Raw genomic sequence first — 18,245 nt, 5'->3', positions numbered from 1 at the left:
TCTGACCTCCCTGCACTCGAAGTGGATTTTCTGGAGCTACAGAAGCCCAATTGGCGCGCTCTCAACGGCGTTGGAAAGTAGACATCCTGGGCTTTCCAGCAATATATGATAGTCCATACTTTGCCCAAGATTTGATGGCCCAAACCGGCGTTCAAAGTCACCTTCAGAATTCCCAGCGTTAAATGCCGGAACTGGCACAAGAATGGGAGTTAAACGCCCAAACTGGCACCAAAGCTGGCGTTTAACTCCAAGAAGAGTCTCTACACGAAAATGCTTCAATGCTCAGCCCAAGCACACACCAAGTGGGCCCGGAAGTGGATTTTTATGTCATTTACTCATCTCTGTAAATCCTAGGCTACTAGTTCTCTATAAGTAGGACCTTTTACTATTGTATTAGGGAGCTTTTGATCATGTTTTTATGATTGAACCCTCTTTGGGAGGCTGGCCATTCGGCTATGCCTAGACCTTGTTCTTATGTATTTTCAACGGTCGAGTATTAATGCAATTACTATTGTTCTTCTATTCAATTCCGCTTGTTCTTGTTCTAAGATATCACTTGTTCTTCAACTTGATGAATGTGATGATCCGTGACACTCATCATCATTCTCACCTATGAACGTGTGCCTGACAACCACCTCCGTTCTACCTTAGATTGGGTGGATATCTCTTGGATTCTTTAACCGGAATCTTCGTGGTATAAGCTAGAACTGATGGCGGCATTCAAGAGAATCCGGAAGGTCTAAACCTTGTCTGTGGTATTCTGAGTAGGATTCAATGATTGAATGACTGTGACGAGCTTCAAACTCCTGAGGGCGGGGCGTTAGTGACAGACGCAAAAGAATCACTGGATTCTATTCCGGCCTGATTGAGAACGACAGATGGATAGCCGTGCCGTGACAGGGTGCGTTGAACATTTCCACTGAGAGGATGGGAGGTAGCCACTGACAACGGTGAAACCCTTGCATACAGCTTGCCATGGAAAGGAGTAAGAAGGATTGGATGAAGACAGTAGGAAAGCAGAGAAACGGAAGGAACACAGCATCTCCGTACGCTTATCTGAAATTCCCACCAATGAATTGCATAAGTATCTCTATCTTTATCTTTATGTTTTATTCGTATATCACCCATAACCATTTGAGTTTGCCTGACTAAGATTTACAAGGTGACCATAGCTTGCTTCATACCAACAATCTCTGTGGGATCGACCCTTACTCGCGTAAGGTTTATTACTTGGACGACCCAGTACACTTGCTGATTAGTTGTGCGAAGTTGTAGTGATCACAATTTCGTCCACCATCTAGCCTGTGGGGTGCTTGGTCCTTCAAGAGACAATTTTTGACGCTTCAGTTCCTTTAAGTCACGCCCTTGCTCTTCTTGTTCCCTAAGAAATTTGCAAAGCATGCTATTTTGATTATTCTGTTCTTCCTTTATTTGGTCCATAGCTTCTTGCAACTTGGTAACAGATGCTTCAAGATGCTCCCAGTATTCAAATTGAGGGATTTCTGGGAGGAATTCCTGTGCTCTCCTTTTGATGGGGTCATCCTGCACTTGTTGTTTTTCCATTGATATTTTGGTGATTGGCCGCTCAACTGAGATATATTCAGTTATTCCCATCTTTACTCCAACATCTTTACATAGCATAGAGATTAGGCTTGGATAAGCCAATTTGGCATCTTTGGATTTCTTGTTTGCTATTATGTAAAGTTCACATGAAATTAACTGATGAACTTCTACTTTTTTTCCCAACATAATGCAGTGAATCATCACTGCTCTTTTAACCGTGACTTCAGAATGGTTGCTAGTGGACAATATAGAACGCCCAATGAAGTCCAGCCAGCCTCTAACTATTGGTTTGAGATCTTCTCTCTTGAGTTGATTTGGGACACCCGTGGTGCTGGTGGTCCACCTGGCTCCAGGGATGCATATATCCTCTAGAATCTTGTCCAGGCCCTTGTTTGTTCTCATCATTCTCCTATTAAAGGAATCTGGGTCATCTTTCAGCTGAGACAGCTTAAAGATCTCCCTAATTTTGTCAGGGTGGATGTGAACAATCTTTCCTCTGACCAAGGTCCGATAGTAATAGAGGGCAGTTCCAGATATTCTCTGCCTGTCTGTTTGCCACAGATTAGCGTAGAACTCCTGAACCATATTCCTTCCCACTTTTATTTCAGGATTAGCTAGGATTTCCCAGTTCCTGTTTCGAATTTGCTCTTGGATCTCCGGATATTCATCTTCTTTTAGATCAAATTTGACTTTCGGGATCACTGATCTTAGACCCATTATTTTGTAGTTATGGTTTGAATGTTCTTTGGTTAAGAACTTCCCTTGATTCCAAAGTGGTTTTGGAATACTCTCTTTCTTGCCTCTTGGAGTGGGTTGTTTTCCTTTAGGAGCCATGATCTTAGTGGGTATGGTTTAGTGATCACGGATAAACACACCAAACTTAGAGGTTTGCTTGTCCTCAAGCAAAAGAAAAGAAAGGAGAGGGATAGAAGGAGAGTTAGTGTCGAATGGTGGATGAGAGGAAGGAGGCCGAAGGTGGATTTAAAGGGAGGGGGTGGGTTTTCAAAAATATTGAAGAAAGATAAGATAGAAGATATGATTTATAAAAGATAAATATGATAAGAAAAATATATAATTTAAAATTAAAAAATTGTGAATGATATTTGAAAAAGATAAATATGAATTTTTATTTTGAACAAGATTTTAAAAGATAATTGAGTTTTGAAAATTTTGAAAAAGAGTTGGATTGGATTGGAAAAAGATTTGTGTTTATGGATTAAGATACATTTGATATTTTTGAAAAAGGGTTTTTAGAAATTAGGATTAAAATTTTTGGAATTAAAGGATGAGAATTTGTAACATGTTTATGCAAGAAATCATGAATTAGAACATAAAAATTAAAAAAAATTGAAGTAAAAACGAATTTACCTCCTCCCCACCATCCTGGCGTTAAACGCCCAAACGCTGCATGTTTTGGGCGTTTAACGCCCATGTGCAACTTCTCCTGGGCGTTCAACGCCCAGCTGTTGCTTCTTTCTGGCGTTGAACGCCAGGAACTCCTTTGTCACTGGGTGTTTTTCTGAACGCCCAAGACGCTGTAAATCTGGCGTTGAACGCCCAGAAGGTGCTTCTTTCTGGCGTTCAACGCCCAGAAGATGCTCCTTTTTGGCGTTTAACGCCCAGATGGCTATCCTTACTGGCGTTGAACACCCAGTAGGTGCTTCTTTTGGGCGTTCAATGCCCAAAACAGCTTTCACTTGCTTTTTCGCACCAGTGATCTTCCTTTTTGCTGTTTTATCCTCTGGATCCTTCTGTAACTCTGTGAACTCAAGCAATTGCTATTTTACCTTGAAGATAATTGACATAAACCTGTAAAAATCAATTAATTAACAAATAAGCCCTATAAATGGCTGGGTTGCCTCCTAGCAAGCGCTTCTTTATTGTCTTTAGCTGGACTATTACTGAGCTTTAGTCAAGTCTCAGTTTTGAGCATTCTTGCGCAAAATTACTTTCAAAATAATGTTTGACTCTCTGTCCATTAACAATGAACTTTTTGTTAGAATCATTATCCTGAAGCTCTACGTATCCATATGGTGACACACTTGTAATCACATATGGACCTCTCCACCGGGACTTCAATTTTTCGGGGTATAATTTGAGCCTAGAATTAAATAGCAGAACTTTCTGCCCTGACTCAAAGACTCTGGATGACAATTTCTTATCATGCCATCTTTTTGCTTTCTTATAATAATTAATTTATTATCACACGTGTATAATCTTAATAAGAATTATTACTACAATAAATCTATTAATAACAATTAATATTAATTATTTTATTATCATACCTACACATTTTAATAACAATTATTACTACAATCTATTAATAACAATAATTAATTTATTATCATACATTCATATTCTTAATAAAAATTAATATTACATTTATCTCTAACATTATCACTATAATTTATTACTACTAATCCCTAAAATTATCATTATTATTTTAATTAAATTAAAATATTTAAAAATTATTACCACACTAATCTCTAATATCATCACAATAATAAATAACTAATCTCTAACATTATCACTATTATTTTAGTTAATCTTTAACATTATAACTATTATTTTAATTAAATCAAAATGTTTAAAATAAAAAACTTACATAATTAGAATGATCCAGATAATTAGTAATGTAGAACTCTGGACGATTGACGTCTTTTATTCTCTTTCTTGGCATTATTAAAGACTAGTGGTCTAATTTTTTTTCTTCAAAAGTCCAATTTCATTTCATCAATGGAGGAGAATGAAAGTGAAGGTGAGGTTGGAGTATGAAGGTTGGAACGAAAGTGAAAGGTTGGAGAATAGGGTATTTAGATTGGAGTGTATACAAGCAAGAGGGGTTCGGCAGCATGCATGCTTAACGCGTCGCTGGGGGCGCAAATTGGACGGTCCGATTTGTGTACCTGCCCAGTATCTAATCGGACCGTCCGATTATTGTGCTTCAAATCGGATCGTCCGATTTCTTGATCACAGCCATCACATCCGCGTGAAAGCCCTCTACACTTTCATAACCCGGTTATACTCTATGTTTCTCCCAATATCAAAAATAAAAAAGTATATTCTCAAATTTGTATTTTAGTATTAAAAAAAATTTAAATGTGCAAATCGAACTCCTTAATTTATTTTATAATGAAAAAAATTATTTCAACACAAATCAAACACTCCAATTTGTGTAACATAAAATATAATTCTCAAATTTCTTTACAAAATTTATTATTCTTTAAATTTGAGATGTTTGATTTGTTATTTAAAATTAAAAAAAAATAAATTCCATATCAAAGAAAACTACACTAATTAACCATTATAAAGAATTACACATCATCTTCTTCCATTTCTAAAAAAAAATTAGTAATAGAATGTTGTGATATACATATATAAAAAATCGGATATAATGAAATCCTCTAGTTTATAAAATGACCAAATATACCTTTCATTTTCGTAAATTTTATTGGTCTAAATGTTATTAGCCGATTTAATATTATTGATATGTGCAGTTAAGTGTTAACTTAGCTACTTACTGAAAACTGACATAAACAAACAAAAAATTTAACTCAGATTAGTATCCTAAATTTATTTAAAATATCCAAATTAATCCATACACAATTATAAAATCCCAACTCTCAAATCCTCATCATTTGTTCTTTCTCCCCTGTTCTACGTTGTCTTTCTGGAAGGGCTTTCTTCCTCTCTGATCCAATCGAGAGCGGAAGGGAGAGGACCCACCTTCGGCACGGGTGTTCCTTTCTTGGCGTCGCTGGACGGGTTATACGTGAAGAAGTGGAAGAAGGGGATCCTTGGACTTAGGAAGGAGTTCCATCGGAGAAGCCTCTCGGAGATGAAGCGGCCTTGGATGATGCCCGTGCTGAACTTCGTCTGGAGGAAGGAAGATCCGTCGGAGATTGAAGGAGGGAGCGTGGCTGCAGCAGCGGAGGTGAGGAAGGGCGAGAGTAATGTGCAGAGGGCGCTGGAGAGGGCAGGGGAGGATCGTGTGCACGTGGTGGTGTCAGAGGAGCGGGGTTGGTTGTTTGTGACGATCTACAATGGCTTCAACGGCTCCGACGCACCGGAGTTCTTGATGGGTCATCTCTACCGTTGCTATTCACAATGAGCTTTAGGGGTTGTTTTGGGAAGTCGAATTTCTTGCCTTAAATTTTGTTCTTGATTCTGTACACAAGAGTGTCGCCTTTAATAGTAATAATACAACCACTACACAAGTCAGCAACCATTTCAATGTTGTTTAAGTTAGCCCTTTGCTACCAATTTCTACATGCAAACTTTCTTCTGAACAAGGTTGGTTTGAACTATGGACCTTGTTCCCCAAAGAACCATGGAAAAGTGAATGCTCTATCTATGCTTGAAATCCTTGAAAGAGACAAAAAAAAGAACAAGTTTGATGGTGTTGAGGCAATGCTATAGCAAGAACCAAGTTCAATTCAGGTGATGAAAATGAGGAAAAGGACAACATGGAACAAGAGAGGAAGAACAAATAAGAAAGATGAAAATTTGAGAGTTGGAGTTTTATAATTGTGGACGGACCAATTTGGATATTTTAAACAAATTTGGGACACCAATCTGAGTTAAAACATTTAGACCTTAAAACAGCTAATAACATTTAGACTAACTGGAAACTCACGTTTTTAAGAGTGCAAAATACATTTGGTCATTTTATAAAGTAGAAGACCATTTAGGGCATTACCTCTATTATATATATAGCATGCAACTAAATTAGCTACCAAACTAACTCCAAGTGTCATCCAGCTCTAACGAACTTCTTACCCCTCTAACTGCTATACTATCTTAACCTGTGATACACATAGCTTACTAACAAGGTCACAATATAACCCATGAATAGATGAAAGGCAAAAGGGGCTAACCAGTGAAGGCCATCTTTCAATTGATAAATTATCAGGCAAACAATGTTCCGTAAATCAAAATGTAAATGTAAAAATGGTTCCAAAGTTGGTTACCATTTCAAAACAATCATCACAAGTTTTCCTAACTACATCTTCGATCTCTCACTATGGATACATGGGTGCCTTATGATAACAAAATAAGACAAAAAAGCTATAAATTTGTGGAGCACCAAGAGCATTCTTGTTCTCCAAAAGGAACCCAAATTAACAGGGAAATAGCAATTACTAATAACCCATGCCACCCATTCCCCCCATTCCACCCATGCCACCAGCCATTGGAGGAGCCTCATCTTCCTTTGGGAGTTCAGCAATAACAGCCTCAGTCGTTGTCATCAAAGAGGATACACTGCATAAAATTGTGATGAGCATGTGTTTATAAAATAAACATATACACTATATCAAATAGATTTATATCCTAGGCGATTTTATTAATATCCTTTACCTGGCTGCATCAACCAAGGCGGTTCTGATCACCTTCAATGGATCAATAATTCCGGATTTAACCATATCAACATATTCACCTGATCATTGAGGTGAGGAAAAAAATGATGGTGGAATAAGTTAATGATCTCGGAGGGGCTTATCTTTCAACCTGTAAGCAGCGCTTATAAGAAAGCAATCAACACTGACCTTTTGCTGCATCATATCCAAGATCAGGATTGTCCTGTTCCAATAGTTTTCCAACGACGACAGCACCCTCAACTCCAGCATTTGATGCAATTGTGTGGACAGGTGTCTGGATAGAAAAACTGTTAGTCATAAAGTGATCAAATAAAAGTGAAATTCATGGTTTTTTTTTTGGATTTAAAAAAGTGAAATTCCTGTTGGAGCAAATTCATGTTAAATTCATCTCTTGTCTAGGCAGCGAGTGGCGTTCGAATTGCTGTGGATGAAGAATGATACAAACCAAAAAAATAAGCGCAAAAGCTGGGGAAAATAATTCATACCTTCAAGGCATTTTGGATAATTTGTACACCTATCTTTTGATCGAAGTTGGCAGTTGGAAGCTTATCTAATTCGTTTGATGCATAAAGAAGAGCAACACCACCACCTGTGGGAACATAAACGTATTGTAATGTAAGTCTAATTTAGGTTGTAAAATTGAGCAAATCAGCAAGTGCTATTGTGCTAATAACTTACCAGGTACTATGCCCTCCTCTACAGCAGCCTTGGTTGCATTCAAGGCATCTGTTACTCTGTCCTTCTTCTCACCAACTTCAGCCTCACTGGCTCCTCCAATCTATAAAATGCAAGTTTGTTATAGTAATCTTATCATTATAGAAATTCAACACGTTCACCAATATAATGAAATCACTCCAAAACAAGATCAACAAAAAATAAACTTACCTTGAGCACTGCAACACCCCCAGAAAGTTTGGCCAGGCGTTCCTGCAACTTTTCCTTGTCATAATCTGAAGTGCTATTTTCAATTGCTGACCTAATCTGCAAGTCGAAGCTCATTACACAAAACAAGTCAGAAAAAGATAAGCTAGTATTAACAAAGAAAGGTAAAGCCAAATTTATGAGGAAATTCACTCAGACCTGATCACATCTTTCCTCAATTGCTTTCTTGTCACCAGCGCCATCAAGAATGACAGTGTCATCTTTAGAAATTGTTACCTAAAACATTAAGAACCTTAGTTATTAACATCAACTAAAATTGGCCCAAGGAAAATTTATTTTGAGTAAACACTAGTTTTAGAATGTGTGTAAATTCACCGCCAAAAAACTATCATGTATATTAAATTTATATCACAAGTACAGCTAAAATGTTACCTTTTTACACGTGCCAAGCATCTCCAAATCCACTTTTTCAAGATTCAAGCCTAGCTCTTCAGTGATAAGCTAAATGATAGATAAATGTATCATTCAGATGTTTGTAACGTAAGATTTTTAGTCTATGTTAATAATATTCACAACACAATCCACTTACATCACCTCCCGTAAGAACAGCAAGATCCTGAAGTCCAGATTTCCTGTTTTCACCAAAACCAGGGGCTTTGATGGCACATACCTGAGGCAATCCAACAAACCCACATTAGCAAAAACAGGGATCAAATAATTGAGGTAAATAACAAAAGTTTAATTTATAGAATGAAACAAACCTTGATTCCAGCACGAAGTTTATTTAGAATAAGAGTTGCAAGGGCGTCACTTTCCACATCTTCAGCAACAATCAACAAAGGTCGTTGTCTCTGATGACAGAAATGTCAATCGTATGAACATTTTAAAAGTCAATCCAAAAATAAATACGATTAAAAAAAGCTAATGATATTGCACACCTTTAAAGCCAACTCTAATACTTTGACTATAGCATTTATACTTGAGATTTTCTTCTCATGGATTAGAATGAGTGGATCCTCAAGTTCCTGTAGCCACAATAACACTACAATGTTACAAATAACATTAAAAAGGGCATATTTTAGTAGCTATAAAGTAAAGAGGTAGAGAGGGAACATACACATTTCTGGTTCTTCTGGTTAGTTATGAAATATGGAGAAATGTAGCCCCTATCAAGCTTCATTCCTTCAACAACTTCTAACTCGTTATACAGTGTCTTACCATCCTGGAACAATTTAAATTTAGAGCTGATCAGATGCAGAAAATTATGGACACTAAAAATTTGGAGGCTCCCCTCGTGAAGAAACTAAAACCCAAGCAAAAAAAGGAAAAAAATTTACAAGTTGGAAACAAAAAAACTTACTGAGATAGTGATTACACCCTCTTTGCCAACTTTCTCCATAGCCTTTGCAATTAACTCACCAATTTCTCTTTCCCCATTAGCTGATATTGTCCCAACCTATCATCCCAAATGTAGAAATAGGTTCAGTTTAATGTCAAAATCTTCTTGCAGCTGAGATAATATCCCATCATAAGCTCTAACAGAACCTGAAACACAAACCTGAGCTATTTCTTCAGAAGTACTAATCATCCTTGCTCTGCTTTTCAGGTTTGTCACCACAGCATCAACAGCCATATTTATACCTCGCCTCAGGTCCATTGCATTCATTCCAGCAGCAACTGACTTGCACCCTTCCGTGAAAATTGCTCGAGTAAGAACTGTCGCACATGTAGTACCTGCAAAAATTCACTACATCATTATTAGGTTCTGTAACAATATTAAGATAATAACTGAACAACAACAGTATAGCAATTGTAACAGTATTTAGCGGTCAAACATAGAGAAACCGATTTCCAACCACCAGCGAACCACAAAATCACACATTCCTTAAAAACAAAAGAGTAGCCAATAGTGAAGAATTAACAACTTACCATCACCAGCGACATCATTGGTTGCATTTGCAACCTGCTTTACAAGACTAGCACCTACATTTTTTACTTTATCCTTGAATTCAATGCTCTTGGCTACAGTGACACCATCTTTTGTCACTTTAGGGGCACCAAAACTTTGCTCAATCACCACATTACGCCCCTAATAACAGAAGATATTTTGCATCAACAATCAAGACCAATGAACCAATAAATCTGTTGGACTCAAACTGATATCTTCAATTCATGCTTCATTGTGGTAACCATAGATTCATATGAAAAGTTTCACTTGCTCTACCAACCTATATCAATCACAGTTTGATAGAACATAAGTTATGTAATTACCTTAGGACCCATTGTAACTTTCACAGCATCAGCAAGCTCTTCAACACCCTTAAGCATCGCAGCCCGAGCCTCCACACCAAATCGAATATCCTTGGCCGCATAATTCCTGCTCCAACTCAACCTACTTCCAATCTGTATCACACAACATTAAACAATAACAATTATCAGAGGAACAAAGGGATCATTTTTAGTCAATACATTTTCTCCATTAACGAAGATAATTCACCTGTTGACTGCTGTTCCTGGCAATCCTGCAACCAATAAAAATAACAAAAATTCAGCGACAATGAATCAAAAGCAGTGAAACATTGCATCAAAATACGACACGATACTCATACTTAAAATATGAAAAAAGAAATGAGAATATGCACGAGGAGACACTGCCATGGGTGATGTACCTGGCTTTAGAAGCTAGGGAAGTGGCAAAGCGATACATGGCGGCTGATGATTGAATTGAGCAAAGAAATTGCAGAGACTAGTGGTGAAGATGAAGATTGAAGCAGGGTTGCTTTTGAAGTGGTGTGAGAAGGCTCTAGAAGAAGTAGCTACCACTACTAGGGTTTATGGGTTTATGTCTTGTGTTTTCATGAGAACTTTTTTTTATTTTTCTTCATTTTCATTTTTTTCAATATTTAGTTTTATTTATTTATTTATGTCCTGTGTTTAAAGATAAGCTACTACCTTCCTTGTTTTGCGGCTATTTCGGATTTAGTCCCTGCATTTATAAGTTTTGGCACTTTAACCCCTTTAATTTGGATAACTGAGACTGCTACGATAAAACTCTGAAACAATAATCGTCAAGAATGACATCATCACATCAACAAGGAATTCAGATTAAAAAAAATAAATAAATCACTTGAGACTTGATAGTTGAGAACATGCAATTTGCTTCACATGTCTAGGAAAAGGAAAAGGAAAAGTAAAAAGAAATCTCTTAATTAAAACAAATTATTATTATTATTATTATAAATAGAATAAATAATAATAATAATAATAATAATAATAATAATAATAACAAAACCCTAAACCCTGCTGGTAGCTGCTGCTTCTAGAGGCTTCTGTTACCATCTCAAAAGGAAGTGTGCTCCATTGTTCATCTCAACCATTAAGCCCTTCAATTTCTCGGTGCATTTCTCAGTTTTACTTTGCTAAATTCAATCCACCACCATGTACCGCTTTGCCGCTTCTCTTGCCTCAAAAGCTAAGTAAGACACCAATGACAGTCTCCTTTTTCAACTCACAAAGCTTTTGAATCTTGCTAGTTGCTACATTCATGTGTTTTCTATTTTCATTTCTTGAGTATTGTTCACAGATAGATCCTGCAATGTTAATTACTGTGTATATGTATTTTGATTTGATGTAATGTCTCACTGTTTTTGAATGATTATTCTGTTGCAGGATTGCTAGGAGCAGCAGTCAACAGGTGATTTTCTTTACTTTAATGGAATTTCAAATTTTTTTTTTCGTGATTTTTTTTCTTTTTTTTTGCTGATTGGTGTTGTGTACCGTTGTGTGATACAGATTGGAAGTAGGTGGAACTGGAACAGGAACTATGCGGCAAAGGACATTAGATTCGGTGTGGAAGCTCGCGCTGTGATGCTTAAGGGTGTTGAAGAGCTTGCCGACGCTGTCAAAGTTACAATGGGTCCTAAGGTAATTTACAAGCGGATTATTTCTTTGATTGTTACAATGGTATTAGTATAGATTGGTAGAATCAGTGGAAGGGGTTTGGAATTAAACTTAAACATGTATGAATGAATGCTGATCCGGGACTTTTTATTCAATCAATATTTGTTCTCTTGCAAAGGAACTGCTTTTTGAAGTAGGAATGGAAAATATCAATTGTCGTCTCTTCATTTTATATGATTACAAGCTATGATTCATGGTCATGGATACTTCAACGTTGCTATATGTACCTATACTAATATTTGTATTATGCTCTGCATTCTTATTTGTTTTTATCTCTCTAAAGGTTTTGTTTTTATTAAATATTCTTACAATGGAAGTTCATTAGTTGAAGTATTTAAGATAAATTTGTCTAGACTACTTATTTTCTTTAATTGTATCTTTATTTCATTTTTATGTTTTTATGAATATGCCGTGAAAGTTTATCTTTTCGTACGTAGTTATAACATTTTTATTTAATGTATATTTCTGTTCTGTAACTCAAATTTATTTAAATTGTCGTATTTGTATTTATTGTTTTCAATATTCATATTGATTGTTGATATGAAGTATCTTCTGATGTTAGGGGCGTAATGTGGTGATTGAGCAAAGTTTTGGTGCCCCAAAAGTAACAAAAGACGGAGTAACCGTTGCAAAGAGCATTGAATTCAAGGATAAGGTCAAGAATATTGGTGCTAGTCTTGTGAAACAGGTTGCAAATGCAACTAATGATGTTGCTGGTGATGGTAAGTGAAGTCTTCATTCATGGTTATGCATGGATTTTTGACAGTTGGTAACTGGTTTGTCTTTATTCCTAGGACATGGCACATTTTCAAAATACTGTCATATTTCTTATGCTGATGTTGTGCAGTTATTTTGGTAATGTTGCTAGTGTAACATAATAACAAGGGCCTATTCCTTTTGGCAGGAACCACATGTGCTACTGTTCTTACTCGAGCCATTTTTATGGAAGGGTGCAAGTCAGTTGCAGCTGGAATGAATGCAATGGACCTGAGGCGAGGTATAAATATGGCTGTTGATGCTGTGGTGACAAACCTGAAAAGCAGAGCAAGGATGATTAGTACTTCTGAAGAAATAGCCCAGGTTTGTGTTTCAGGTTTCGTTAGAACTTATGATGGGTATATTGTTGCAGCAGCAGCAAATATTTTGAGACTGAACGTTCCATTTTAAAATTTATAATGATAGGTTGGGACAATATCAGCAAATGGGGAGAGAGAAATTGGTGAGCTAATTGCAAAAGCTATGGAGAAAGTTGGCAAAGAGGGTGTAATCACAATCTCAGTAAGTTTTTATGTTTGCAACTTGGGTACTTTATTTTTTCTTTGGTTTCTAGTTTCTTTTTGTCTGATGGTTTTGGATATTTATGCCCATGATACTGCATCTGTTCAGCTCTAACTTTAACCTGTTTCAGGATGGCAAGACTTTGTACAATGAGTTAGAAGTTGTTGAAGGAATGAAGCTTGACAGGGGATACATATCTCCATATTTCATAACTAACCAGAAGAACCAGAAATGTGTATGTTCCCTCTCTACCTCTTTTACTTTTAAGTTTATAGAATAGCCTCTTTTTAACATGTTATATGTAAATTACGACTACAGGAACTTGAGGATCCACTGATTCTAATCCATGAGAAGAAAATCTCGAGTATTAATGCTATAGTCAAAGTATTAGAGTTGGCTTTAAAGGTAAGCAACAACAATTTCCTTTTGGTATTCCTTTTTTTTAGTATCAGCTTTTATAGTATGTAATTGGTTGACATTTCTTTGTTATCAGAAACAAAGACCTCTGTTGATTGTTGCGGAGGATGTGGAAAGTGATGCCCTTGCAACTCTCATTCTAAACAAGCTTCGTGCTGGAATAAAGGTTTGTTACACTAGCCGAGAGATTTACCTTTTGCGTTCAAGTCAGATTTAGGATCCTTTTATGCTTATCTTGTGTGGTATTTGCTGCATTGGCTCAGGTATGTGCCATCAAAGCACCTGGTTTTGGTGAAAATAGGAAGTCAGGCCTCCATGATCTTGCTGTTCTTACAGGAGGTGAAGTAAGTGTTCTGTTATTGAGGTTATTACTTATTATTATAAAGTAAAATCCTATGTTAAAAAGCTTATGAATGATACACTTTTTATATCCTTTTAGCTTATCACTGAAGAGCTTGGCATGAATCTTGAAAAAGTGCATTCGGAAATGCTTGGCACTTGCAAAAAGGTAACCTTTCTTTCTTGCTGGATTTGTTATATAATTTTAATGGACAATAAAGTTTTGTTAGAGCATGTACACCATAATTCAGAAGGTAGTGTTTAAGCTCAAAATAAAGTCTTTGGCTTAATTTTAATTGATTTTGACAACTAAAGTTCTTAATAATCTAGGTGACAATTTCTAAAGATGATACTGTCATTCTTGATGGAGCTGGTGACAAGAAAGCAATTGAGGAAAGATGTGATCAGGTTTGAGTGGATCTCTTCTTAAATTTGGTGCTACCTTTAATGGTGTTTACATTACTCGCATTGTATTTTTTTTTTTTTCCTGACTTGATTCTTATGATCTTATCAACAAGCAGATTAGGTCAGCAATTGAAAATAGCACTTCAGATTATGACAAGGAAAAGTTGCAGGAAAGACTGGCCAAGCTTTCTGGGGGTGTTGCAGTTCTTAAGGTGGGCTTATTAAGTTGATCCAGATTCTCAGTGGTCTCTTACCTGGTAACATGTTAAGGTTCTACACTGATAATATTAGTTATTAACATAAGAAACTTGCCTTTCACAGATTGGAGGAGCTAGTGAGGCTGAAGTTGGTGAGAAGAAGGATAGAGTGACAGATGCCTTGAATGCAACCAAGGCCGCCGTAGAGGAGGGCATAGTACCTGGTAAGTTATTAGCACTTGCAGTTGTATACTCAGTTTCACATCCTAAATCAGACCTGACATAACTACATATTATGTTCTGCACAGGTGGTGGTGTTGCTCTTCTTTATGCATCAAGTGAGTTAGATAAGCTTCCAACTGCCAACTTTGATCAAAAGATAGGTGTACAAATTATCCAAAATGCTTTAAAGGTTAGATCAACCCCAACCCCTCCCCCCCCCCCTCTTTCTTCCCCTTTTTCTCTTTTTCTGCTGCACTTTGTCCTTAAACAAATTGCTCGTCTTTATCGTAACTTACTGTTTCGTTTGAGGCCTCCTCCTCCATTACTTTGGGATGTAGTATGTTTTATCACAAGTTCCACTCTTATTTACTTGCTATACTATTAACTGAATTGAAAAACATTCCAGACTCCTGTGCACACAATTGCGACCAATGCGGGAGTTGAGGGTGCTGTTGTTGTTGGCAAACTTTTGGAACAGAACAACCCTGATCTTGGGTATGATGCAGCAAAAGGTTAGTGTTCCTTGCTTTATTTTTAATTAATGTTTACATGTCAAAAGATAAGGCCAAGCAGCATCACTGATTTTCCTATTAATTTCTTTTTCTCATGATCAGGTGAATACGTTGATATGGTTAAAGCTGGAATTATTGATCCACTGAAGGTTATTAGAACCGCCTTGGTTGACGCAGCCAGGTAAAAGATGCTAGGAAATCCGACCTGGATATAAATCTGTTTTTGTTTATGTTGAATTGTTTATTATATAGTTTTGCTTATCAAAATTTGTGTGCAGTGTATCATCTTTGATGACAACAACTGAGGCTGTTGTTTCTGAACTCTCAAAGGATGACGAGGCTCCTTCAATGGCTGGTGGCATGGGTGGTATGGGTGGCATGGATTATTAGTTTGGCTTCCTTTTGATTATTAATACTTGAAAAAGAATGGTGCTTCACTAATTTATAGCCTGTGTCTTATTTGTTATCACAAAGCATCCGTGTGTATTCATAGTGAGAGATCAAATAGATAGTTAGGAAGGGTTTTTTTTTTTTGTTGTTGCAATGATAACAAATAAGATAGTTGGGACATTTTTACAGTGTGATCTACAGAACGTTGTTTCCCTGTGAAATTGTCAATTGAAAGAGGTCTCTACTAATTTGACGGTTAAAGTTAACCCCTTTAGCTTTACATGTACTAAATAATTGTTTTTACCATGAATTTAAATAATTTGAGATGTCCAAAAGTGACAAATTTTGTAATAATGTTTCTTCTATTCTTTTCGTATTCATCATGTTTTTGCTAATACAAATGTTCTTCCTTAGTAAAATTGTTTCTTACAAAATATTTTGTAGTCAGATTGCTTACATCTCTTCCACTAGTGTATACAATATAGGGATTTTTTTATAAAATAAATAAATTAATTACTGATGTATGTTCTTTAAAGATATTTAGAGGTTTTTTTTTTGGGTTAACAAGATATTTACTCATATTTTTTGTCACGGTCAACAAGACATATAAAAAATTAAGCGTATTATTTTTAATGCTTTACAAGTTATTTTTAGTTAGTGCAAGTATTGATTTTTAAATGAAATATTAACGTAATCTTTTCACATTAATTCTGAGAGCACACTAATAAGAAAACCAATCTCACAGGTTGAAAGGAAATATAAGGAGAGGATATCGTTAGAAAATCAACAAGAAAAGAAAAACATTTTACAGCACTTAAATTTAATGTTATACAACATAATAGGCAGCAAAACCAATCAAGCTATACCAATATTTCAATATTATATTCAATACCAAGCTGGTTTATATACATGATATGATGATATGATATTATGATATAAGTAAAGAATTATACCTTGAGATAAATGGTAACAAGATGCAATGTTAAGTTTTTTTTTATGGCGTTTAATCTAATGATATAATCTTTGTTAGATTATGATGATTTATATAGTGTAAACTAGTAATTAATTTTTTGTGATACTTAAATATATATTATTTTATTAGTTATTCATCTCAAAATCATAATTTTTCATTTTATCCAGGTATAAAATTTTATTAATATTTAAGTATATACATTTAGTATTTATTCACGGAAATCTTATGTATTTGGATTTTTTTTTTTGAGGTCCAAATCAATATCGATAAAATCGGACTTTATTTGATTGATCATTTTGGAATGTTTATTCCGATTTAAAATGTTCTAAAGAATTAATATAAACAATACTGAAATATAAAATTATTTATAAATTATTTTATGACAAAATAGATCCAATTAAATATAAGTTAAACCATTTCTAATAATAATAATAATTATCTTTATTATTATTTGTTCATACCCTGGCCCAATGCAAAGGCCCAGGTCCAACTAAAAGGCCTAACTTGAAGGATTAGAGCCTAGCTAAGTACCGACCTTCACATAAGAAGTCGGTATCAACCACGACTTGGTCTGAAGAAGTCGGATATGAGATTAAACTGGCAGATAAATACTCAAATGAGTAACCGCCCCTAAAATCTCTCTAACCGCTTCATAAAGCCATATCTTAACCTCCCCAAGATAATAGGGACGGTTAGCACCCTAAAGATACGGCACTACTCCAACGGTGGTTATTGGCTCACCACTATAAATACACTGACACCCCTCAGGTATCTCTAAGCCCAATACTCTCTAGACCTGCTCACACTCTTGCTAACTTAGGCATCGGAGTGTCTTTGCAGGTACCACCCCCCATTCACTCGCGAGTACAAGTCGGACGGAGCCTCCCGAGTTGCAGGTCACCCGGAGTTCTCCTCCTTCACGCACTTGGGCCGCCAAACGCCATCTACCTATTTAATCTCCGGTTACCTACCGTAACATTGGCGCCGTTGCCGGGGACCCGAGAGATCATCCATCGATGGCGGATAGATCCCACGAAGAAGGCCATGTGGAAACAAATTCTGAACAAGAGAATCTAGACATGGGTAATGACAATGAAGACATGGCCCAACAACAAGATAACGACCAACACAGAGAGGGTACCTCCGGAGTGAAGAATCCGAAGGTAAATTCCTCAGATGGACGTGAGTCAGAAAAGGGCAGACCATCCCACATAACTGAATTAATGGGATTAGTCCATAGCCGCCTGGAACAATTGGAGCAAGAGCAGGAGAAACAGAAGGAAACCGAAAGGTACCTTAAAGAGGAGATGGAACGGCGAAAAGAGTTAGAAAGAAAACTTTTACAGCTAGAGTCCTCCCTCAAGAACTCCCGCGATGAACAAGAAGACCAACTCCCGGGCGGAGAAGATCCTTTCAGTGAGGACATAATGAGGGCAAAAGTTCCGAGGAACTTCAAAAGCCCTGATATGGACCTCTACGATGGAACCACGGATCCGAAGCATCATCTAAGCAACTTCAAAAGTCGGATGTATCTAGCTGATGCCTCCGACGCTACGAGATGCAAGGCTTTCCCGACCACTTTATCGAAAGCAGCAATGAAGTGGTTTGATAGCCTGCCCCCGAGATCCATCACCAGCTTTGAAGACCTCTCGAGGAAATTCTTGATGAGGTTCTCAATCCAAAAGGACAAGGTAAAACATGCACCGAGCCTCCTGGGAATAAAACAGGA

General features: G+C 36.6%; 2 protein-coding genes across 2 annotated transcripts; one reads left to right on the top strand and one right to left on the bottom strand.

Annotated features, from left to right (window-relative positions):
* Positions 1–6,436: 6,436 nt before the first annotated feature.
* LOC112711411 (chaperonin CPN60-2, mitochondrial) lies at positions 6,437–10,787 on the bottom strand. Its single transcript, XM_025764063.3, has 18 exons — positions 10,493–10,787; positions 10,321–10,345; positions 10,095–10,226; positions 9,753–9,912; positions 9,382–9,557; positions 9,184–9,279; positions 8,941–9,045; positions 8,762–8,848; positions 8,585–8,674; positions 8,413–8,493; positions 8,256–8,324; positions 8,022–8,099; positions 7,827–7,922; positions 7,620–7,719; positions 7,427–7,530; positions 7,110–7,215; positions 6,922–7,000; positions 6,437–6,825 (listed from the first exon to the last, which is right to left on the bottom strand). The coding sequence occupies exons 1-18, from the start codon at positions 10,528–10,530 to the stop codon at positions 6,705–6,707; spliced, it is 1,743 nt and encodes a 580-aa protein (XP_025619848.1). The 5' UTR covers positions 10,531–10,787; the 3' UTR covers positions 6,437–6,704.
* A 302-nt stretch (positions 10,788–11,089) lies between these two features.
* On the top strand, positions 11,090–15,897 carry LOC112711412 (chaperonin CPN60-2, mitochondrial). Its single transcript, XM_025764064.3, has 18 exons — positions 11,090–11,299; positions 11,493–11,517; positions 11,616–11,747; positions 12,346–12,505; positions 12,688–12,863; positions 12,966–13,061; positions 13,192–13,296; positions 13,380–13,466; positions 13,555–13,644; positions 13,742–13,822; positions 13,918–13,986; positions 14,148–14,225; positions 14,339–14,434; positions 14,544–14,643; positions 14,728–14,831; positions 15,048–15,153; positions 15,256–15,334; positions 15,432–15,897. Exons 1-18 carry the CDS (start codon positions 11,262–11,264, stop codon positions 15,541–15,543), a joined length of 1,734 nt encoding a protein of 577 aa, XP_025619849.1. The 5' UTR covers positions 11,090–11,261; the 3' UTR covers positions 15,544–15,897.
* The last annotated feature ends 2,348 nt before the right edge of the window (positions 15,898–18,245 follow it).

Source organism: Arachis hypogaea, chromosome 9 (assembly GCF_003086295.3).
Source record: "Arachis hypogaea cultivar Tifrunner chromosome 9, arahy.Tifrunner.gnm2.J5K5, whole genome shotgun sequence".
NCBI lineage: Eukaryota > Viridiplantae > Streptophyta > Magnoliopsida > Fabales > Fabaceae > Arachis > Arachis hypogaea.
Note: the sequence above shows the minus strand (reverse complement) of the source record. Positions and strands in the feature narration are given on the sequence as shown.

What these genes read in the sequence shown, in the direction of transcription:
- LOC112711411 (XM_025764063.3), bottom strand. Translation starts at nt 10,530, where the DNA reads ATGTATCGCTTTGCCACTTCCCTAGCTTCTAAAGCCAG. An exon ending in AACTTCGTGCTGGAATCAAG is followed by an intron (nt 8,494 to 8,584) that starts GTTTGTTTCATT and finishes GGATTGCCTCAG; the next exon opens with GTATGTGCCATCAAAGCCCC. An exon ending in AGAGGAGGGCATAGTACCTG is followed by an intron (nt 7,531 to 7,619) that starts GTAAGTTATTAG and finishes ATGTTCCCACAG; the next exon opens with GTGGTGGTGTTGCTCTTCTT.
- LOC112711412 (XM_025764064.3), top strand. Translation starts at nt 11,262, where the DNA reads ATGTACCGCTTTGCCGCTTCTCTTGCCTCAAAAGCTAA. An exon ending in TAATGATGTTGCTGGTGATG is followed by an intron (nt 12,506 to 12,687) that starts GTAAGTGAAGTC and finishes TCCTTTTGGCAG; the next exon opens with GAACCACATGTGCTACTGTT. An exon ending in TTATCCAAAATGCTTTAAAG is followed by an intron (nt 14,832 to 15,047) that starts GTTAGATCAACC and finishes AAAACATTCCAG; the next exon opens with ACTCCTGTGCACACAATTGC.